General features: G+C 40.2%; 1 protein-coding gene across 1 annotated transcript in view; it reads right to left on the minus strand.

Annotated features, from left to right (window-relative positions):
- Positions 1 to 3,580: 3,580 nt before the first annotated feature.
- LOC133981642 (transcription initiation factor TFIID subunit 4-like) overlaps positions 3,581 to 24,000 on the minus strand; it is a 34,232-nt gene continuing 13,812 nt past the window's right edge. The window contains exons 8-15 of the mRNA XM_062420444.1: positions 23,449 to 23,524; positions 23,194 to 23,299; positions 19,627 to 19,796; positions 17,921 to 18,051; positions 16,733 to 16,858; positions 14,863 to 14,919; positions 12,108 to 12,230; positions 3,581 to 4,375 (exon numbers count right to left, since the gene is read on the minus strand). Coding sequence (XP_062276428.1) covers positions 4,214 to 4,375; positions 12,108 to 12,230; positions 14,863 to 14,919; positions 16,733 to 16,858; positions 17,921 to 18,051; positions 19,627 to 19,796; positions 23,194 to 23,299; positions 23,449 to 23,524 — 951 coding nt within the window. The 3' untranslated portion in view covers positions 3,581 to 4,213. The remainder of the gene's footprint in view (positions 4,376 to 12,107; positions 12,231 to 14,862; positions 14,920 to 16,732; positions 16,859 to 17,920; positions 18,052 to 19,626; positions 19,797 to 23,193; positions 23,300 to 23,448; positions 23,525 to 24,000) is intronic.

Raw genomic sequence — 24,000 nt, forward strand, 5'->3', positions numbered from 1 at the left:
CCTCCCTCCTTTCCTTCCTCCCTCCCTCCTTTCCTCCCTTCTTCCCTTCCATCCTTCCTTCCTTCTTCCTCCCTTCCTCTTTTCCTTTCTCCCTCCTTCCTCCCTCCCTCCCTCCCTCCTACCTGCCTACCTTCCTTCTTTTCTTTCCTACCTTCCTTCCTCCCTCCTTTCCTTCCTCCTTTCCTTCCTCCCTCCCTCCTTTCCTTCCTTCTTCCCTTCCATCCTTCCTTCCTTCTTCCTCCCTTCCTTCTTTCCTTTCCTCCCTGCTGTCCTCCCTCCCTCCCTGCTGTCCTCCCTCCCTCCCTCCCTTCCTTCCTTCCTTCCTCCCTCCCTCCCTTCCTTCCTTCCTCCCTCCCTTCCTTCCTTCTTCCTTGACTAACTCAGACTGATGAAGCTCAATAGAAGCTGATCATCTACTTTATAATGATTTTATCCTCCATCACTTTACATTGAAAGCACATTAGAAGGTTTTAATAGTCAGTATGAACAGGAGGAATGATGACTGACTGCTGCTTTAAGACACTTAAAAAAAACTGTGAACTCGTCCCTTTTAAAACAGCTCGCTTGGTTTTATTGTCTACTGTGTATACAAATGAATGAAAAAGGTCATTTTTTTAATAAGTGTGTGCGGACGCCACGGGATGCATAATTTAATTCTTTTTTTTTTTTTATATTATATAACTTGTCATTTTTGGGGGGAAAAAATGTATATTTAATGTATTTGTTTTAGCTTTAACTTTGGGTTATGACACTTTTCAATTTGTACAGATGTATTGATAAAAAGATAAAAAGATAAAAATAAAAACATCGGCTTTTCTTTATCATTTTCTTTATTTCATTTTTTTTGCAAAGGTACAAACAACTGTAAAATTGCATTGCCTGAAATGCGTCAGGATTGAATACAGAATGTAGGAAATATAAATAGTCGCAAAAATTGTGTCCTTCCAACAGATGATACTTTTATAGCTAGGTGCTGTGAAGCCGCCCCCCCCCCTCCCCTCCCCTTCCCGACCCCCCTCCCACCCCAACCCCCCCCCCTAACAGACTGAATACAGTACATACACCACAGCTTCAATTATCAGTTAGAGCTATATACTATACAAACCAAATGCCCGTTATGGGGGGAGAAAAAAAACATTTAAAGCGTTAAAAACCTTCAATGTACACGCAACGCAACCCTTTCAAAAAAAAAAAAAAAAAAAAAGGAAAAAAAAAAGTCTTATTTTTTTTTAAATTTTTAAAAACTGCCTTTCAACAGCAAACTGTGAAGCAAAAAACTGCATATTCAACTACTAGGACAAATTAATATGTTCAACAGTACAAGGTCGATATTTTTCAGACTGTGATTTTTTCCGTATTTCTAAATGTTTTCATAGTCGCACGTTGAGCTAAAAGTTAAATCACACGTCAGCCGGGATGAAGAGGAGGAAGAGGAGGATGATGATGATGATGATGAAGAAGAGGAGGAGGTGGATGATGATGAAGGAGGAGGAAAACAAGAGGAGGATACTGCAGGAATGTTTGTTAGATCCGAAGAAGAAGAAGAAGGAGAGTTTAAATGTTTGTTAGCCTTCATGAATGCAGCCTGAGTGAGTTTTACTGTCTGTAGAAGGAGAGCCAGCTCCCTGTGATGACTGGAACTTAAAAAAAAACTGTCAAAATATGAAAGTATGAATCATTTGTGCTGAAAGGAAACATTTAACATTCATTCTCTTTCTAGTAGAGACTCAGATGTTCAGATTAAAGCATCTCTTGTGTTTTAATGTGAAGATACAGGAAGTAGAAACACTGGAAACAAGTGGAAATCAACCTTCCAGCTCCTTTAAATCTCTTTTATTAACTTTTTTTTAATGATTTTTGTTTAATTTGTATAAAAACATTAGTGTAAAAACTATTGGCTGATTTCTGTTAACTGATAAACATCAAGTGAATGAGTCTATAAAAGCCTTTAAAGCTGCAATGATTCATCCGTTAATCAATTACTACAATTATTATTTAATTATGATCATTGTTGCCGGTTAACTTTACTAGAAAAAGTGCCAAAATTTGTAGTTATACTTTGATATTTCCCGAAAATATGCTGATTTGCTTCCTTAAGGAAAGTTTAGAGCTGCACTGATCAGTTACATTATTGATTAAGATTAATTGCAAGCATTTTGATAATTTAATAATGATTTTAATATTTTTCTTTAAGCAAAAAAAGCTGCTTTTTAACTTTTAAAATGAGTATATATGATTTTAAACTGGATATTTTACTCTTTAGGACTGTTGGTCGAACATAATATGACATTTGAGGAAAATCTGCTTTTGACTGGTTATTTTCTTGTTAATATTCACATTTAATGACATTTTATAATTCATTTAATTCAATTTTTTTGTAACTAGCCCTCAAACATAGGCCATCAATTAATTATTACAGTTATTATTTGATTATAAAAATAAGTTACAGGTTAATTTTAAAAGGTTATACTTTGACATTTTTTGAATTATGCTGATTTGCTTCCTTGTGGAAAGTTTAGAGCTGCACTGATTAGTTGCAATTATTGATTTATCGACTATTTTGATAATTGAATAATAATTTTAATATTTTTCTTTAAGCAAAAAAAGCTTGTTTCAACTTTTAAAATGTGTCACACATGATTTTAAACTGGATATTTTACTCTTTTAAACTGGTGGTCAAACATAATGAGACATTTGTTGAAACTCAGCTTTCACTCTGGGAAGTTAAAAGTTATTTTCTGACATTTTATTATTTAATAAGTTGCACATTTACGCAACTTGCCCTCAAACAACAAGGTGAAGTTTTTCTTTTCAGATTAAACAAGATCTTGTCAAACTTGTTCATCAGAGAGAATTAAAAGGAGCTGACAGGTGGATTTTGTAATCTTTGGATTGAGCCAGGCTAACAGTTTCCATTGGTTTCCATTGTTTATGCTAAGCTAAGCTAACATCTGACTCTCTGCCAGCTAGAGAACAAATGTTTAAACTTTTCCTTTAACCTTTCAAGTCTGTCGAGTGTCACCGTTCTCAGCATGATTATCTCACACACACACACACACACACACGCACACACGCACACACGCACACACACACACACACACACACACACATTAAAATGATCTACCAACTCTCTTAACTACTTCTGTCACCTTTCATTCGACCAGCAAAGCTTCACAGTGCTCGCGGTACAACACACACTCCTCTGATGATGATGATGACACACTCTCTCACACACACACACACACACACACACACACACACACACACACACACACACACACACACACACACACACACACACACACACACACACACACACACACACACACACACACACACACAGCTGCTGAATAAAACACCCCCCCCCCCCTTAAATTCATTCCTCTCTGCTCTGTTAGCTGTAGATGAGTTTAAAAAATGCAGGTTTGAGTGTGTGTGAGCGTACCAGCCTCTAGCAGTCGAGACTTTTCCTCACAGATCATGATTAGAAAAAACTCCAAAAACAACAAAAGAAAAGACACAATAAAAAATAAAAAAAGAGAGGGGGGGGGGGGGCAGCCCACGCCACGAGCCCGGCGTCCTGAGTGGGGTAGCTGAGCGGGCTACTGAATCGCAAAAAAGGAGACAGACATTAAAAAAAATTGACGTTGCTATGGAGATAGGAGAGGAGGAGAAGCTCTGACTCGAAGGCACCTCTTTAGGGGTACAGCGCTGGAGAGTCGAAATGAGAAGAACCCCCCCAACCCCTCCCTCCCCCCGACAGGAAATCATCTGCTCATCTCTGACAGTCTGGAAAAAACACTTTTAAAACTTTCTGTAAAGTGTGCCTCGTTTTGTTTTTAAGACCTGCAGCTTTTCACACTTTCAACTCCGTGTGTTTGGTTGTTTTAATAATATCTGTCGCTATTAACCAAACACACCGAATCGAGAGGGAATCTTTTGTGCTGTCTTAAGCGAGGCACGAGGACGAGCTTTTAAAAAAAAAAAAAAAAAAAAAAATGAGACAACGATAGAAGATGTAAAAAATAAAAATAAAAATTAAGAGGTGACAGACTGGAGGAGGATGCAGATGTGGATTTGGATTTAGATTTAGAGGAAGAGGAGAAGGGACGCAGGTGAAGTGTTATCCAGTTCAAAAAGATCTGCAGTGGAAGAGGAGGAGGAGGAGGAGGAGGGAGGAGGGAGGGGGGGGCAAGAGGGACACCGTATTTCTTTATTTGAGTAGCGCCTTGTAGAGCATTAGCGAGCGCGCTGTGGTGCGGTCCTGCTCCAGACAGAAGATGAAGTCCCTGAGGTTCACTCTCGTGATCCGCTGACGGAGCTGCTGGCGGGAGGAAGAGGCGGGAGACGAGCCTGAGCCCGAGCCCGAAGCCACCTAGAGAGGGGGGGGGGGGAGAGAGAGAGAGAGAGTGTTAGACCCAGACTGGTTAGCACATCAACACCACAGCTGAAGATGGAAAATTAAAATCTAGTTGCTTTTTTGCAGCTGGATTTATTTTCTCACTTTTTCTAAATCACGAGTAGAGACTTTTCCTTTTTATTAAATTGAGGGTTAATATCTCACACTGAACTGTAACCTTTAATTCTCCTGTTTCCTCTGCCTTAATCTTACTTTTATTTCCAATTTAACACTTTTAATTTTTTTTTTTTTTTTTACTTATTTGTTATTTTTCCATGTGTTGCTTTTATATCCTTTCTTGGTTTATTATAGTTTTTTAAATTTTCATTATTTATTTTTTTTATTTATTTTTTCTGTTTGTTTGTTTTTTTTATTTCAGTTTAGTTTTAGTTCGTTTAACATGTGATTAATTAGTTTTAGTTTAGTTTTTATTTAGTTTTCCAGGTATTAGAAGAAGTCAAACTGAACAGGAAACTGTAAAAAGGGAGAAAATGAAACAACAATAAAAACTAAGTTGATTTTATTTGCAATTCAGTTTAGTTTTAGTTCGTTTTGCATCGTTCATTTTAGTTTTTATTTCAGTTAACTAAATTATTTTTTCCCAGATAGTTTTAGTCTTAGTGAACTATAATAACCCTGATCTAAACTGACTTTACAAGGTGTGGCTCCACTAAGGGTAAAATAAAAAATTGAAATGTTTACATTATGTTTTTATACAGTTGATACAGTTTGTAAATTTCCAGTTAACTCCCTTAATTCCAATGGAACGTTTTCAATTTGGAATATTTCCAAAATTCCCCAACTGAACTTCCCATGGAAAGTTTCCAGAAATGTATCAGATTTTTACAGATTTTCATATAATGAAAATAAAAGCTTTGTAATTCTCATTTTACAAACCTCTGTGTAAAAGCAAATAAATAATTAAATTTAAAAATAAATAAATAAGTAAAATAAAAATCACAGAATCAAAGAGAGCAGCTGGGTTGGGATCCTCAGTGGGCCGACGCCGCTTCCTTGAGGGACGCCTTATATTAAGATTATCTGAGTGGCGCCGACCTCAACGATGTTTTTAATAAAAGAAAAGATAAGATAGCATCTCTCAGTTTATATTTCATCACTTCACCCTCAGATTGCTTCAGAAAAACATGTTTACGCCCCGTTAAAGGTCCTTCCTGTGTTTAGAAATGCCGGTTAATGAGCGGAGAATGGTTTATTCACGCTTTATGCACGATGTGGCTCCGTGAGTTTAGACAGTAAAACACACTTTAGTAAAGCTTGTTGTGTTTGTTTTGTATTTCCACACACTGTTACTGTATCTTATCGTCCCTGCTTTAACCTCTGCAGTGGTTTTTTTTTTAACTCTGCAGTTGCACCTGAATCATCATCAATAACAGCATTAACCAAAGATCTCCCACACTAGATTTTAATCACTCACTCAGTCCAGACCTGTGAGGATCACCACACCTTCATCTCTAAAGGTGTGTGTTGGCAGCCCCGAGGCGAAGGTAACGCCCGGCGCCTGCAGCTAACGGGCCCAGATACATTTTTGCTCCAACAAGCCCTATTTCCCAAGATGAGGTGCATTAACCAGAATAAAGTCACAGTTCACAGCATTGATGACTGGGAGCGTTGTTTCCCATGCACCATATGACCCCCGGGGGGGGGGGGGGGGGGGGGGGGGGGGGGGGGGGGGGGGGGGGGGGGGGGGGGGGGAGAGCCGAGCTGAGCCGAGCCTCCCACAGAACATCACGGGGCATTAAAAAAACACGTGTGAATGAGTGAGACGTTTCCTGAGTTAACGGCAGGAAAAATACAGCTCTTATAAGAAAAGGGTGTGACGAGGACGATCTACCTGACAGGACTTTTAAATCTAAATAAATAAACCTCACAATGAACTTTACTTCACTGCAGCTTGAGAAATAAACCGTTTTACTCTCTTCTTCTTCTTCTTTTTCCCACGTGGCACCATATGATGTGTGTGTGTGTGTGTGTGTGTGTGTGTGAGGCAGCAGTGGAAACTACTGTACAGACAAACTGAGGGCCTGTTTTAGTGCAGCAGGAGGAAGCGGAGCCCGAGGGCTGAGCCAACACGAGACTTAACTGAAAAAAAAGCAAAGAAGTGAGAATAATTTACTTTTTACATGTAAATTTCACAACTTCCTTCACTTCCTTCACTTCCTTCTGTCAACACTTCCTACCAGAGATCAATACAGATATCCATCACACATATCTGATGTTTTAACTCAAGAAAAGGACGAATAAATGTTGATACTTGATAGTCTTTGAGGTCTATGAGTTGTATGTTTTTTACAATAATGACAAAAGTTAAACACTGATTGTGAGATTTTACATTAAAAAAAAAGTTCTCGCTCTATTTTCTTTATTATAAAAACTTAAAAAGGTACAAAAAGCTGTTTATAGTATTAAATTAGAAGGTTTTTATACCAAAAATACCTCAAAAAAGTCTGTTTTTGTTTTATTTATCCAGCTTTTAAGATATTAAAATCTGTGCAGTTCCATCAACACTTTCTACTAGAGATCAATACAGATATGGATCCATAAATATCTGATGTTTTAACTTGAAAACAGAACAAACTAAACAAATCTTGATACAGATGTCTTGGACTTGTATTTTTGTTTTTTTTCAAATGTGACCAAGTTACAGACTGATTTTATATTTTCTAGCTCTATTTTCTTCATTTATTCAAACTCAAAAGGTACAGAGAGCTTTAACATAAACATTGTGTGTCCATGTTACACACACACACACACACACACACATCGAGATGTTTGAAGGTTTAACATCAAGCTGAACTTCCATCCAGTTTATTTACAGGTTAGATGAGACTGATGACTGACTGCTTCTCTGTTTGATATCTTTATAAACTTGATTCTCTTAAAGTTTTGAGTTATTAGACAGAAAAACCAGAAGTATTAAAGCGTCATCTTTGACTCTGGTAAACTGGGATGGGTGGGTTGGGGGGGTTTTAACGACTTATTGGTATTTCATAGAGTAAACAAGTCCTGGATGATGAAAATGACAGGAGGAGATGAAAGAAATGAAAAGGAAAGGAGAGGAGAGGAGAGGAGAGGAGAGGAGAGGAGAGGAGAGGAGAGGAGAGGAGAGGAGAGGAGAGGAAAGGAATGAAAAGGAGATGAAAGAAAGGAAAGGAAAGATAAGGAAAGGAAAGGAGAGGAGAGGAAAGGAATGAAAAGGAGAGGAGATGAAAGGAATGAAAAGGAGAGGACAGGAAAGAAAGGAGATGAAAGAAAAGGAAAGAAAAGGACAGGAGAGGAGAGGAGAGGAAAGAAAAGGAGATGAAAGAAAGGAAAGGAAAGAAAAGGAAAGGAGAGGAGAGGAGAGGAGAGGAGAGGAGAGGAAAGGAATGAAAAGGAGAGGAGATGAAAGGAATGAAAAGGAGAGGAGAGGAGAGGAAAGGAATGAAAAGGAGAGGAGATGAAAGGAATGAAAAGGAGAGGAGAGGAGAGTTTCTAACAGAGCTAACGTCTTCCTCATACCGTTTAAACCACATCTGCTCTCTCTGTGGTTTAGTTAATCTGTGTAATTTAACCACAACTTAATCTAGACTCTCTCTCAGCTCCTCGTATTTTAATAACCGAACACATCAACAGGCCTCAACGTATATATATATATATATATATATATATGTTTCTTCGTCTGTTGAACCAGCAGCTGTAAAAAAAAAAACACACAAAAAAAAAAAAAAAGGAGCTATTGTACGGAGAGAGAGAGCCGGGCTGCCATTTTGTGCAGGAGCGAAGCCTGAAGGCAGAGCTGACAGCAGAGGATAGGAATGAAGCTCCAGGTCCATACAGGAACACAATCAGAGCATTACGAAGCTACACAGCCTGCGGGCATGTCAACCTCCTACACACACGTCTACACACACACACACACATTTGGCTTCTACACTGGCATCTTTACACTTTGTCCATAAATGTCACCAGTTCTGTTTCTTTCACGGCCTTAAACGTGTTTTAACTGATGTTTGATCTGCTTGTTTTCAGTAGAAATACGGAGTAGCTTTTACCTTGTTTAGTAAACAGTGGCTTCTTTTAAACATCCAGAAGTTACAGAGCAACATTATCCTTCATTAGGAGTCAAGTTTCTGTCTACCTGCTGAATGTAAATCCAATATTCACTCTCTTTTAACTCTCTATCAACTTCCTGAGGGGAATATCTGAAGCTCTTTATTAGCTGCTAAATGCTCCACTATGTTCACCAGCTAGTCTACAGATAACTGTGAGGTAGCTGACAGCAACTTTTTACAGCTTTTATACTGAAATCAACACTATGAGAGCGCTGAGAGGGATCCAGAACAGGAAAGTTGCAGTCAGACAGCTAAACAATGAGCTGAAACTCAACTATAAAAGCTTTAAAAAGCTGCAGAGACGCTGATAATTCTCTGTAGGTAGTCAAGCTCATACAGTGGGATTATAAAAATGTTGATTATAGTTTCTTTAAATATCAAAATATATAGAATAACTTGTCAGGAGTTCATCAGGTTAGGAGTATTCTGCAGCTCTGAGTGATGCTTTAACTTCTTCTCCGATAAGTCGAACCAAAAATGCATCTTTGAGGATTTGTTTTTTGGCCAGTGAGGAACTTGAGTCTAATATTCAGGTAGCAGGTAGTGTACAGTGGCTTTTTTTAACAGCTTTTATTCTGAAAACGACACTAAGAGAGCACTGAGAGGGCTGAGAGGGATCCAAGTTGCATTTGGACAGCTAAACAATAAGCTTAAACTCAACTATAAAAGCTCAAAAAAGCCGAGAGGAGCTGATAATCCTCTGTAGGTTCATCACTACAGTCATCTCATACAGTGGGATTATAAGAATGTTGATTATAGCTGCTTTAAATATCAAAATATATAGAATAACTTGTCGGGAGGTCATCAGGTTAGGACTCTTCTGCAGCTCTGAGTGATGCTTTAACTTCTCCTAAAAAGTCGAATCATAAATGCATCTTTGAGGATTTCTTTTGGCCAAACTCCGCCATGTACTACACACTACAAAGATCCTTTCTTCCTCTTTTTTTGTTTTTTTTGTTTTGAACTCTGCAGGACTCTGAATTCACATCTAAACTGGCCTGGAAACTTCCAGCACAAATGATTTTCTGTTTCTTTAACCCCCCCCTCCTCCTCCCCTCCCCTTCCTCTTCTATCTAATCTGCCCCGGAGCTGCTGCAGCCCTTTAGCTCCAGACTGCAGGCCTGATCAGGCTTCAGATCGTCCCGTCCTCCCCCCTCCCTCCCCCCCTCCTCCCTCCCCCCCTCCTCCCTCTCCACCTCCGCGCCCCGGGGCGGCCCGCTGTTATGAATACACGCTAGCAACGCAGCAGCTTTTGTTTTTTTCGCACTAAAAAGAAACAAAACAATAAATAAGCAGCCATACCTTTTCACCTGAGGCCAAAAGAGGAGGGGGGGGAGGGGGGGGGGACTGAGCCGACCCACAAAAAGAAACCTGGATGACATGTATTTACTGGAGCTCTGACACACAGGAGCCGCTTAAAACAACTTGTATTAAAACCTGACTAATGCAGCTTCATTACCGAGTGCCAGGGAGCACGTTGCTCTCACATCCCAGAGTTCACCCCCCCCCCCCACTGTCCCCCCCATCAGAGGCTTAAACCACCCCCGAAATGTTGGATTTCTCCGCAGGGCCTCCCCTCCCATCATCATCATCATCACTCTGTTGCCTTTGTCTGGGCCTGCTGGGGGGCGAGCCTCAGGCGGGATGTGTGTGTGTGTGTGTGTTGAAGGGAGGGGGGGGCAGAGAGAGGAGAGAGCATGTGGGTGAGGGTGGGTGGGGTGAGCAGCACGAGGCAAGCGCCCATACTGCACTGCAGCCTGCCCCCTGAGGCCACGATACCCCCCCCCCCCCCCCCCCTCCCATCCCAACACACACACACCCTTCATAACCCGCCTCCAACACTCTGCCCCGAGCTCATTTCTGCAGAGCCCAAATCTATGGTTGCCCTCGAGGGTAAGAGGGGTGGGGGTAAAAAGAGAGAGAGAGAGAGAGGAGGGGAGGGTGTGTGTGTGGGGGGGGGGGTCGGAGGGGGGAGTCACACCCACAACAAGCCTCCAGGCCGGAGCTGACCCCCTTCACTCAACTGTGGTCACACTCACTCACTGGATTAGAGACGAGAGTGAGTGAGCGAGTGTGTGTGAGTGTGTGTGTGTGTGTGTGTGTGTATGTGTGTGTGTGTGTGTGTGTGTGTGTGTGTGTGTGTGTGTGTGTGTGTTTTGATGGAAAAGGTCAGAAGAGTTTGTGATTCTTTGCAGTCGTGCTCAGTCAGGATCAGAGTTCAGCAAGTTCTCATTGAAAGAGTAATCAGATTACTTTATTGCTCAGCGGTGAAAGTAAGAAGTTACATCACTCGTTATTAGAGCTGAAGTCAACTTAACCCTTAAACAGGCAGGAGTAGAAAATAAGATGTTAATTATTGTTTTTATTTACATTGATGTTACTAGTTCTCTCTTTTGCACCTCAGTAAACATTTCCACTAATAATTGTAAAACTATTTTGTATATTTTGGGATTTTATGAGTTGTATCTCCATCAGGAAACGTTGAAAGGAAAGGAGAGGAGAGGAGAGGAGATGAGAGGAAATGAGATGAAAGAAAAGGAAAGGGAAGAAAAGGAGAGGAGAGGAAAGGTGAGGAGAGGAAAGAAAAGGAGAGGAAAGGAAATGAGATAAGAGGAAAGGAAAGGAAAGAAAAGGAGAGGAGATGAAAGAAAAGGAGAGGAAAGGAAGGGAAAGGAGAGAAGAGGAAAGGAAAGGAAAGGAAAGGAAAGGAAAGGAAAGGAGAGAAAAAGGAGAGGAGAGGAAAGGAAAGGAAAGGAAAGGAAAGGAAAGGAAAGGAGAGAAAAAGGAGAGGAGAGGAAAGGAAAGAAAAAGGAGAGGAGAGGAAAGGAAAGGAAAGAAAAAGGAGAGGAGAGGAAAGGAAAGGAAAGAAAAAGGAGAGGAAAGGAAAGGAAAGAAAAAGGAAAGGAGAGGAAAGGAAAGAAAAAGGAGAGGAGAGGAAAGGAAAGGAAAGGAAAGAAAAAGGAAAGGAAAGGAAAGAAAATGAGAGGAGAGGAAAGGAGAGAAAATGAAAGAAAAGAAGAAAAAAAAGTTTCTTTTTAAGAGGTATCAGATGTTTTTTTTAAACTAGTATTTTATCAAAAAATACTTTGAAATTCTGGTATTGTGGAAACTTTATTAACCACAAAGGCTACGGACAGAACAGACAGAACAGACGGACACGTGACGAGATGACGTCATCTCATCTGGAGCGTAAAATAAAGCATTTGTGCCGTTAATTTCTTTTCTTTTGCTCTAATAGTTCCTGTGGTTTCTGTACATGTGTGTAAATGCTGTATTAACATATGTACACATCCTTTATATACATGCATGTTTACTGCTAAACACATTCATATTAAAGTGCTGTTTAATACTTTAAATGTTGTAATTCTGCAGTTTTAAAAGGTTTTCTGCTTCATTTTAATTTCTTATGCCTTAATTTAACGAGCCCTCAGGATACAAACCGCCTCCATCACTGACATTTTGCGCCTGAAAAAGCTTTAACCTCTTCCCCCCCCCCCCCCCCTCTCTCCTCGTGACCCATCCTCCATCCTCCATCCTGACGCAGCACTTCTTTCTGCTGAGTAACGGTTACTCACTACAGCGTTAACGTGACGTACCTCTGAGCCGGCCGCTGAGCCACCCGGCGAGTCCAGCTTGCGTTTCTTTCGTGGTCCGATGGCAGCGAGCGCCGTGAGGTTGGCGTCTCGTTGCCGCATCTGAGCCAACTCCTGCTGCTGCATCTGTACGGGCGATCAAAAAGAGAGAGAGAGGATGTGTTTACAAGGAGGGAAAATGAAGATACATGACTTCTTTATTTAATATTTACATGAAACTAAACATTCAATAGGATTAAAAATGAAAGGTGACATTTTTCTGGTCCAAACTTGGTTTTAAAGTTAGAGTTTAGGGGGTAAAGGTTTAAGGTTTAGGGGGGTTAGATGATGAGTTATGATGCATAATGTCAACGAGGGGCCTCACAAGTATGTTAGTACATATATATATGTGTGTGTGCGTGTGTGTGTGCGGCTGACGGAGATCAGAGCAGACAGAAAGCGTAATTCGAGGCAACATTTACATTCTCATTAACACACTGTAATGTTAATTAGAAGAGAAGGACGGCACATGGTGTACACACACACACACACACACACACACACACACACACACACACACACACACACACACACACACACACACACACACACACACACACACACACACAAGGAGACTTTGAGGACACACAGATGTACAGTAACACACAGACACAGAAAACAGTATATAATAATATAAGCAGAGCTGCAGCTAACAATGATTTCCTTATAATTTAATCTGATTATTTCAGGATTAATTGTTTAATTGATGGAATGAAAAAAAGCACCCAGTTACGTCTTTAATGTGGTTGTTTTGTCTGTCTAACAGATCAAAACCTTCAGATATTAAATGTTGATGAAGTAGGATGAAGAACATTGTTGCTTTAAAACGATTAATTATCTAATTATTTGCTGATTCAGATCAAAAGTTCAGCTGAGAGTCTCCCTCTAACTTCTCCTTCGTTCATTACATCAAACATCAGAGTCATTAACGGTAAACACAAAGAAGAAATCATTAGAATAATTCCTCATAATCTATTTGTTTTTGTTCATATGAGGCGGAAGAACTGAGACTTTTAGTTGCTGACGTTAGTTTAGTTTCATACGTGCTGATCTGTCCTCTTGGTGGAAGTTATCAGAGCTGAGAGGACGAAGAAGTTTCTGTTTTATATTTGATTGCAAAAGAGATTCTTGGTGCATTTTGAGGCTTAATAATGCATAATATTACACATTAATATGCATAATGAAGATTTAGATTCATTCACTGGACTGAGCTGCAACATCAACAACAGCTGCTAGATGCTGACTGCACCTGACTCCCATTCAAAGTATCAACTTCTCTCTAGAAATATGAAGCATGTTTTCACACCTGAATCAGACTCTTCAGTTCTTTCCCCTTCTTATTAGTTTGAGTAGTTTTGAAGACAGTAGTCACACGAACCAAAACAATCATACAGAGACTCTTTAGATTTGATTTGTGGTCTCAGTCCAAAATGAAGTGAATCATTTTTGGTCGGAACATGATCGTACCTCAATCTGACCGACTAGTAGGTGTTTTTTTAACATATTGGGGAGGCAGATGAGTGAATTTAAAAGTTGCTTGCAGACAGAGAATCTGTGTGTTTTATTATCTTTTGACTTTTTATATAACTTTATTTTGTCCAACAGTGTTTTCAGATCTGTTTTTCTCTTTCCTGTAAAGAGCTTTGTAAAGAAAAGTGATATACAAGTTATTATATATTTATGTTTATTATTAATATCTTATTCAGAATTGAACATTTTCCCTCCACACCGCTCTGACGTGCCTCCACGTTGCTCTTACAGCCCCCCCCCCCTCCCTCCCCTCAGGCCTCAGCAGAGAGGCTTATGGGTAATGACCCCTGACCTCAGCTGGCTTGGAGCAACGCCTGAAGCCTCAAACAGACTCGACGCCTCGCTGTTGCCTCGAGGCGACACTGCGGGAGGACAAAGACTCCACACAGGTAGAGGTCTGTGTGTGTGTGTGTGTGTGTGTGTGTGTGCGTGTGTGTGTGCGTATGAATCAGGTTTTCCTCATGTTGTGAGGACAAATCTGTTTACACACTCACACTGCGGTCAGTGTTTCCCTTTGGGAGATAAAAGAAAGTTTACACAACGTAAATTATTAAAGACTCAGTTCAAGGTTCGGGCGAGTCTCCAGGATATGAACGTAAGTCAATGTAATGTCCTCTAAAGGGATGGAAGTGTGTGTGTGTGTGTGTGTGTGTGTGTGTGTGTGTGTGTGTGTGTGTGTGTGTGTGTGTGTGTGTGTGTGTGTGTGTGGTGGAGGTGGGACAGTGAGTCACCTTCATATTGTTATAAAATGAAGCTGGATGGAGGTGAAGCTGCATCTTATGCATGTAATCATTATTACTATTATTATTATTAGTATAAGTATTATCATTATTTATTTATTTATTTTAAAGATTTATTTTAGGTATTTGGGTTCGAACCAGGGACTCTGAACTTGTGCAGCATGCACTTTAACCCCTCGACTACCCAAGAGCTTTAAATGTATATAATCATATATATATGTATATGTTAATTTTCCAACTGCCTGTTTTTATGCAAAACATAAAATATTTAACTGGAAATCCCTCAACTTTAAAGAACATGATATTATTCTGACATCTGAGACACTTTTCATGTCATAGAGAAATATTAATAAAAGAAAAAGTTCACAAGAAGCTTTGTTTAAGTGACTGTATAAAGTGTAAATTCACAGTATGACCTGTAGATGAAGACATGACTGAAACACACGTACCTCTTTCGCCTTCTGCTTCAGACGAGCCTGCTCAGGATCTTCTTGCCTGGCGCGACTCTGGAAGTAAAAAAAAACACACAGAAAGAAGCTCAGATGACTGTTTTTATCAGACAGCATTTAAACGCCACACGCTTGCTAACAGCTCTTCACATTTTAAGTGTAAGATGAAGAAATATAACATTTATAATTTTACAAGTTAAAAGGCATTACGCTGTACAAATATAATACATACAAAAACATAATGCATTATATTTAGTGGATGTTTAATTATAATGAGAGAATATGCATCCTAAAGATTGAAATCTGAATATTTAATTATTTTTATTAAAAGGCATATCAGCTGTATTTAGGTCAATGTTCAACATAACAACATAAAAAGTACTTCTAATATTTTCTAGTTCTATATAGAAACACATTTCTCCATAATTGGGAGTTGGCATTTCATTTCAGGTGCTAATAAAGAGACTTTCACAGTTATAATGACGTTGCTAACGAGCATCTGAATGCGTGTGACAGGTTTCATATTAATAAGATGAAACAGACGTGATCACCTCCTCGACGACATCTCTGTTAAAGATCAAGGTAATTAGCCGAGAGAGTGTGTGTGGTGATGCGTGTAGAAGGTCATTTTTGTAATTAGCTCTACTTTCACGTGTCATCGCCTCCCCATGGGACAGTCTCACACACACACACAGAGAGTCACGCACACACACACACACAGAGAATCACGCACACACACACACACAGAGAGTCACGCACACACACACACACACACACACACACAGAGTCACGCACAGTCACAGTCTCACGCACAGTCGCACACACACACACACACACACACACACACACACACACACACACACACACACAGAGAGTCACACACACACACGGCTTCCAGTGTTGCTGCTTGAAACTTTCTCAAGAACTATTAATTCAAACAAATTCACACTCGACGCCGTCACACAACAATAACGCCTCATTAACTGTCTTTTTTTTATAATTTTTTGGGGGGGAGACGACCTGTTACAGTACTCCGATTACTTTCTTGATGTAGCGCACAATTTAAGTACTCAGTTTTTTAGTTACGTTTTCAAAAGGTAATCTGTTATTACATTTTACTAACTAGTCCTGTTAGTAAATCTGGCACAAATTTGCACCGTTTCTACTTTTTCAGCAGGCAGGCAGCTGGCTACGCGCTACGGTTATAACCCTCGACGTGTGTGTACGGCAGCTCAGAAGGGACATTATTCACTTTGTGGAAATATTCAGATTATTTTGAATTTGTGTGAGGAAATAAGAGTAAGAACATTACAGTAACATGTAAGGTGTGTGTGTTGGTCTGTTGCGGTGATGTAGAGTAGTGTTTAAAAGCCTGGATGTAGTTTATAACTTATATGTGAGCATTATGTTTGAGAAGCTAAACTTAAGTCCATAAATACAGAGATGTAAATGGGACATTGTGTCTGTCATTCCTGCTGTTAGTGTAAAGATTTACAGATGATGGGTCAGACTTGGCTGTGTGATGATGCTACAGTCATTATATTTAAAGGAGGTCTGGACTTAAACAACATAATGAATTACGAAGGGGGTTTTCCCTTTCGGTAACACAAAACTACTCTTACCAGTTACTTTTCTCAGAAGGTAATGCTGTAATGTAACTAGTTACTTTTTAATGTGGCAGTAACTTTGTTTGAAATTTAGATCATCATCACTTTAAAAGCTATTTAAAACCTTTATTAGAGAGACTTTTTGACACTTTTCTGACAAATGCTAAAGATAGTCTTTTGCCTGAGTACTTCTCTGTGTGTGTGTGTGTGTGTGTGTGTGTGTGTGTGTGTGTGTGTGTGTGTGTGTGTGTGTGTGTGTGTACCTTGGCAGCCTTCAGCAGCATCTCTCTCTCTTGCTCGTCTTTCCTCTGTTTCTCCATCCGCTCCAACTGCTCGAAGAAACGCAGCTGAGAGCGAACGTCTGTCGTCTGTTCGTGATGCTCTTCATCCTGGTGGAGGAGAAGAGGGAGGATGAGGAAGATGATGAAGAGGAGGAGGAGGAGGAGGAGGAGGAGGAGGAGGAGGAGGAGGAGGAGGAGGAGGAGGAGGTCGAGGTGGTAGATGTGAGAGACAGATATGAGGGGGTGAATGCAGACGTGAGGAGAGAAAACAAGGACAGGAAGTGAAGGAAAGAGAAAGAAAATTATTACAATGATAAAACAAATAATAAACATTGTATATTAATATGATAATAATAAAGTACAGAACTTTATATTAATAAATTAAATAGAAGTTGGTTAAAGCTGAAACAATCTATCTATCAGTAAATAGATTAGAAGATTAATCTGCAACAATTTTGATAATCAATTAATTGTGTTAATCTACAGATTAATAGATCGTTAGTTGTGACCCTAAATCAGAGTGTGTGTGAGTGTGGGTGTGTGTGTGTGTGTGTGTGTGTGTGTGTGTGTGTGTGTGTGTGTGACTCTGTGTGTGTGTGTGTGTGCGTATGTGCGTATGTGTGTGACTCTGTGTGTGTGTGTGTGTGCGTATGTGCGTATGTGTGTGACTCTGTGTGTGTGTGTGTGTGCGTATGTGTGCGACTGTGAGTGTGACTGTGTTAGTGTGTGTGTGTGTGTGCGTTTGTGTGTATGTATGAGTGTGTGTGTGACTGTGTGTCTAAGTGTGAGTGTGTGTGTGTGTGTGTGTGACTGTGAGTGTGTGTGAGTGCGTGACTGTATGTGTGAGAGTGTGTGTGTGTGAGTGATACTGTGTGTGTGTGTGAGTGTGATACTGTGTGTGTGTGACTGTGTGTGTGTTTGTGTGTGTGTGTGTGTGTGTGTGCAAGTGTGACTGTGTGACTGTGTTTGTGTGTGTCCAATTGTGACTGTGACTGTGAGTGTGTTTGTGTGTGTGTGTGTGTGTGTGTGTGTGTGTGTGTGTGTGACTGTGTGTGTGTGTGTGTGTGTGTGTGTGTGTGTGTGTGTGTGTGTGTGTGTGTGTGTGTGACTGTGTGTGTGTGTATGTGTGACTGTGTGTGTGTGTGTGTATGTGTGTGTGTTTCTTCTTGCCTTTCCGCCGTCTGCGCGGTGTTGAGCGACCGCTGAAACCTTCTCCAGCAGCGTGCGGAGTCTGGACTGGGTGGCGTGAGAGATGAAGTTCACCACTTCCATCGGCACCTCGGTCACACCGAGCTTCTTAGCTGCAGACGAGAGAAAAGAGAGGAGAGAGAGAACGAGCGTCAGGGGAGAAGAGCTCTAAATAACACTCACTGAAACATTTCCACCTGAGAAATAACTGGACTCTTTTTTTAAGGTGGATGTTTGCCTCTGCAGCACCTGACCGGCTCGACTTTTGTCCTTGGACTAATTTTAGACTCTGTGACTAAAAATGGGCTCGAGTGCTCCGAGGGGATTTAGTGTACTCGCAGTCAAGAGTTGAACAGACAATATAAACAAGAGGTTTTTTTTTTCTGCCACTAGCAAATTTTAAAAATAGAGATGATAGAGGCTGCAGAACAAGTATCCACTTAAACATGGCGGATCACTGCTGCTCAATGTGGTTTAATTTCCTTTATTTAAATTAAACTGAAGCTTTCAGAGACTCTTTGGAGCTTTTAAGAGTTCATGCATAATGTAATTGTTACGAGTGATGCTTTAAAACATCGATTTTTTTTTTTTAACATTAACAAACACACTTTCCCGAACTCTCCGATCCTCCTCTACCAACCAGCTCTTTGCCCCATCTGCCAACTTAACTACCATCATGGGGTCAAGAGCTTTCAGCCGATCTGCCCCCCCGCCTTTGGAACTCTCTCCCACCAGACATTTGCACTTCTGACTCTGTTTCCACCTTAAATCCCGCCTGAAAACGCACTTATTCAGAGCGGCAAACTCTGTCTCACACTAACTATGCATCACGTTCTTGTTTATTTGTTGCACTGATGCACTTTATAGTCACATTCATATTTATTTCTTTATCTTTGCACTAAATGTTACCTGATTTTTATTGTTTGATGTACTGTTGTTGTGTTTTATGTGGGAATATATTCAGTGATGTCACAGTGAAACTATTTACAAAACATGAATGAAGTCAAACTTAACTTAAATGACTCTATAAACTTTATCATTAAGCTATTAATGTAAGTTCTCACTGGTGAAGACACTGTTTACTAATGATAAGAAACATCTTTTTTTTGCAGTACTGTAGCAGCTTCTCGTCACATTTCATCCTCCGTACATGCCGGTAAATTAAAATGTGCTGATGTCAGATTATAACAACAATAATAAACTGTTCATATCTGCACCGCATTAATTTAAGCACTTGAGAAATAGAAATGTAGAGTGAGAACAACAGATTTATTAAGTTGGTTTCCATTCAAATGGACCTCAGATTAAATGGTTAAACAGGAAATTGAAATTAAAGCTATTTTTCAGCCATCACTCCTATTGTTATTGTTACTGTTGGCTATTAAGAGATAAACAGCTGGAGGCACCAATTCTCCACTTGGAACCATTAAACCATTACAGAAGAAGAAGAAGGAGAAGATGCAAGGAGATGACGTCATTAAAAAAGCAGCAGTCAAAGCTCAAATGATGGAAAACACATTTGGGAAATATAATGGAAATATGACCACCTATTCACACACACACACACACACACACACACACACACACACACACACACACAAACACACAAACACACACACACACACAAACACAGACACACACACACACACACACACACACACACACACTAGCCGACAGGTGAGCGGTACCTGTGTCCATGATGCGGCGTTGCAGCAGGCCCGGTGGCAGGAACGCCTCGTCCTTACAGGAGCGGATCTTGGTGCCGACGAGCTCCGAGCTGGTCGCTAGGATACGGGCGTTCTCCTCGTTGAGGTTGACGCCGGCCATGGACGCCACGTCGTTGATGTCGTCGTCATCTCTAAAGGAAGACAGGGGCACGAAAAGAGAGGTTAGCCACATGTTTTCTTTAAGTTAAGACATGAATATTATAATTTAGACACAACTGGAAAAAAGAGGGAACCGAGATTCTCCATTCAGAAGCTTTTTTGTGTCCACAGCTGTAAAAACCTATGAATTACAGGTCATTGTTTGTTGATTGTTTTCTGAGATACTGGTTGAGTTTTTGAGGGTTAAATTAATTAATTATATTGCTTCTATTTTAGGTTCATCACTTATGGTCAGTTTTTAAATTATTGAGGAATTTACTTGATTTGATGTGTGTGTTTCTCATGTTGTCTAATGTGATCTGAACCTTCGTGACGTCTGTTTTGACTGTTCTTTCTTTCCTCCCTTCCTTCCTTCTGTCTGTCTTTCCTCCCTCCCTCCTTCTCTCTTTCTTTCCTTCCTCTCTCTTTCCTCATTTCCTTCCTCCATCTCCCTTTCTTCCTTCCTTCTGTCCTTCCTTCCTCCCTCCTTCTTTCCTTCCTCCCTTCCTTCTTTCCTCTGTCCTTCCCTCCTCTTTTCCTTTCTCCCTCCCTCCCTCCTTCCTTCCTTCTTTACTTTCCTCCCTCCTTTCCTTCCTTCTTTCCTTCCCTCTTTTCCTTTCTCCCTCCCTCCCTCCTTCCTTTTTTCCTCCCTTCTTTCTTTCCTCCCTCCTTTCCTTCCTTCCTCCCTTCCTTCTTTCCTCTGTCCTTCTTTACTTCCCTCCTTTCCTTTCTCCCTCCCTCCCTCCTTCCCTCCCTCCTACCTTCCTTCTTTCCTTTCCTCCCTTCCTTCTTTCTTTCCTTTCCTTTCCTCCCTCCCTCCCTCCCTTCCTTCCTTCCTTCCTTCCTTCCTCCCTCCCTCCCTTCCTTCCTTCCTCCCTTCCTTCCTTCCTTCCTTCCTTCCTTCCTTCCTTCCTCCCTCCTTTCTTTCCTTCTTCCTCTCTTCCCCCCTTGACTCGAGGACAACAGCAGGGTTAATTTCTTGTCATTTCACTGTGATCATGTGACCAAACTACTTAAAAATGGCTCAAAATATATTACGGTTGCTGCAAATCTGTCACCACTGACAACTATAGTTGTTATGTGTGTGTGTGTGTGTGTGTGTTATCTTCATCATCTCACTGAAAGAAATAAAACTTTAAATTAAATAAAAGCATTACAGGAACTTAATTTTGAATAATATTAAAGTTGGCCTCATTCAGAGGTTTTTGAGGAGGTGCCACCTGCAGGTAAACCTGTGCACACAGATGTTTTCCTGTCAGACATCATGAGATCAGCTCTGACAGCCTGAACTGAGATCCATCTGGACTACAGCTCTAAACACTGCAGGAGAAAGAAGTTTGGTTCTCTGCTAGCCAGCGATGAAACCTGATGATGAGAGGAGGTGACTATCTGTGAACTGTAGACACATGCTGCCCTCCAGTGGCTCGTATGTGAACTACAAGTCTGAAAGTGAGAATATTCAACATGTGGAAACACTGTGGGCTTTTAACTGAGTTTAATCTGTTTTTATTTATCTGATTTCTTTGGGTTTTAAATGTGTGGCTATCAGTGAACTCCACAACATTTCCCCCTCAAGTTCAATCATAACCCACAAATGTACAATAACTGCACTTTAATCTATTTTAAATTATATTTTTTTATAGTTATTTACTTATTCAACCCACGGTTTCTCTTAATGTGTGCATGTGAGTGAACGGATGGATGAGTGGAGTAAATTAGATTCAGTTTTTCTTTTAAGAGAGACGGTAAATTCTGTTGTATGTTAACATGCAAAGACAATAAAAGCATGAATATTGCACTATATTTTTATTTTTATTTTCATTTTTACTTTTAGACCTTCAGACCTTGTTGTTCTTATTTTAGTATTTAGCTTTTCTTCTTATTTAGTATTTTGTATTTAATGTTTTAGTATATTGTTCTTTGATGTCTTTGTGTATTAATATATAACGTTTACATCTATCTATCTATCTATCTATTCTAGTCTATTCTATTAACATTTTTCTCCTTTTATGCTTATATGTGTCTGTGGAAAATGTGTTTGCTTTTTAAAGTGCTATATCAATCAATCAATCTTTATTTATATAGCTTTTATTCATATATAAAATAAAAATGAACTTGAAACTTGAAACAAAATCATAGATGTTTTCATGTAATCGGAGCTCATAAATAGGAACTTGTCATTATGAGATGTAATTATGAGCTTTTTAATCTCATTGTGAGCCAATCAATAGAAAATTAATCATCATCTATCAACGTAGACAATTGATGATTAATCGTGTAATTTAAATCTCATCCATTAATCTGAGTTTTGTCCATCAAAAATATGTGAAATTTGACTTTTTGTGAAAATGGAAGAGTTAAAGCTTGTTTTTATGTATGTATACAGGCTGTAATGTGTCTTCTTGTCTGTAGTGTTATATTACTGTATGAACCACTGGAGATGATTCATCCTGTTATACACTGTGAAATGACAATAAAGGCATTGAGAAGTTGAAATCTTTGGGAACTAATATGATAACCCAAAACCACCAAGACTCAATAACAGCTCATCTGATGGGCTTCTGTAATGTCAGCTGCAGGCAGATATACTGCTTCTCTCTTTCAGACCCATTTTTACACCATAGTTGTATAAATTTAAAGCTGAAGTGTGGGAAGTTTATCAATCTGGCGTCTGTGGTGACATTCCTGCAGTGATTGGTTTTTCCTTGCAGTGTGACGAAGACACCCGAGGGTGGGTCATGATGTTGAACATGATGTAAGTTCCCACCAAATCTGATGCTATCTGAGTGTAGGACTGTTTAATATGTCACTTTATTAAGTTTTAACATTTGCTCAGACAAGACAAGTAACCATTTAGATTCCCAATATGTGGTCAGTTCATCCAAATAATGGATTGATTGGACTATTTGGAGATTAGCTCTGATGTTTCAGTAACTGTAGAGCATGCACACCAGACACTTCCTACCTGTTGAGTCGGCTATATTTCCCCGTCGTTAAAATAACGTCCAGAACTATGAGACCAATTATCTAGAGGCATAGACAGTATTTCATTCCCCACCTCCCCCTGTGATCCTGTGACGTTCCTCCTGTCTTAACAGGGCTTTAGTGGAGCTTTTGTGGCCCCAAAGTCATTTGCAACACTATTAGTAAATATCCCTTATAGTTAAGTAACGAGCCGATGTCATAATTATGTGGTATTGAATTCATAAATATGGGGAAATGTCTCCATATTTGCTTTGTGATGAATAAAATGTGTCTGTTGTTATAAATGACTCAACAAGGAAAGGTTTGTCATTTCATACAAGCTACAAAACTAAACTGACTTTAAGGTTCATGTTCGGTTTAAAGCTGCTCCATAAACAACAACCTGCCAATGAGATTTTACTCCACCTGAAAGTCCCGCCCCCTGGGTCACTCAGTTTCTTCTGATTGGCCTGCGCTGCCAGGTGAATAGGAGTTTTACCCAGTATGGTGGTGGGCCCTCTTACTAGCGTAGCTGATGGTAAAAAAGAAAGAAGATTTAATATCAAATAACAACATCAGCTGATATCTTTTCCACTAAATCTAAATAAATCAATTCTGCCATCTGGTGGTTGGACTCCGGCGGCTCAGAGTGATGAAGTTCAGGATCGGCTGGAGACTCACCTTGCGGTCTGAGAGTCTGACTGACGACAACAGGTGAACGAGTCTGCAAAGTCTGCACTCCTGCTCTGCCCACAGCCTGAAGACAAAGAGAAATGAAGAAGAAGAGGGGGACATTAAAAATAGGACGACAGCAGACTTCTGAGAGTAAGGTTTTTTTTGTTCTGCATTTAGTTGCTTTAAAACCCAAAAATGTGTTTTTTCCTCTCGTTCTTCTTGACTGTGGACGTTGTTCTCATCTCTGTGCAGAATGATGTGAAGTTTGTGCTCACTTCAAATCTCAGTGCTACATCTGGTTGTACCTCTCCTGCAGGATTTATGACATCACAAACTACTTCAGAGCCAATAGTGGGTCTCTCTCTCTCTCTCTCACTCTCTCTCTCTCTCTCTCCTCTCTCTCTCTCTCTCTCCTCTCTCTCTCTCTCTCTCTCTCTCTCTCTCTCTCTCTCTCTCTCTCTCTCTCTCTCTCTCTCTCTCTCTCTCTCTCTCTCTCTCTCTCTCTCTCCTCTCTCTCTCTCTCTCTCTTCTCTCTCTCTCTCTCTCTCTCTCTCTCTC

The sequence above is a fragment of the Scomber scombrus genome, chromosome 6 (genome assembly GCF_963691925.1).
Source record: "Scomber scombrus chromosome 6, fScoSco1.1, whole genome shotgun sequence".
Lineage (NCBI taxonomy): Eukaryota > Metazoa > Chordata > Actinopteri > Scombriformes > Scombridae > Scomber > Scomber scombrus.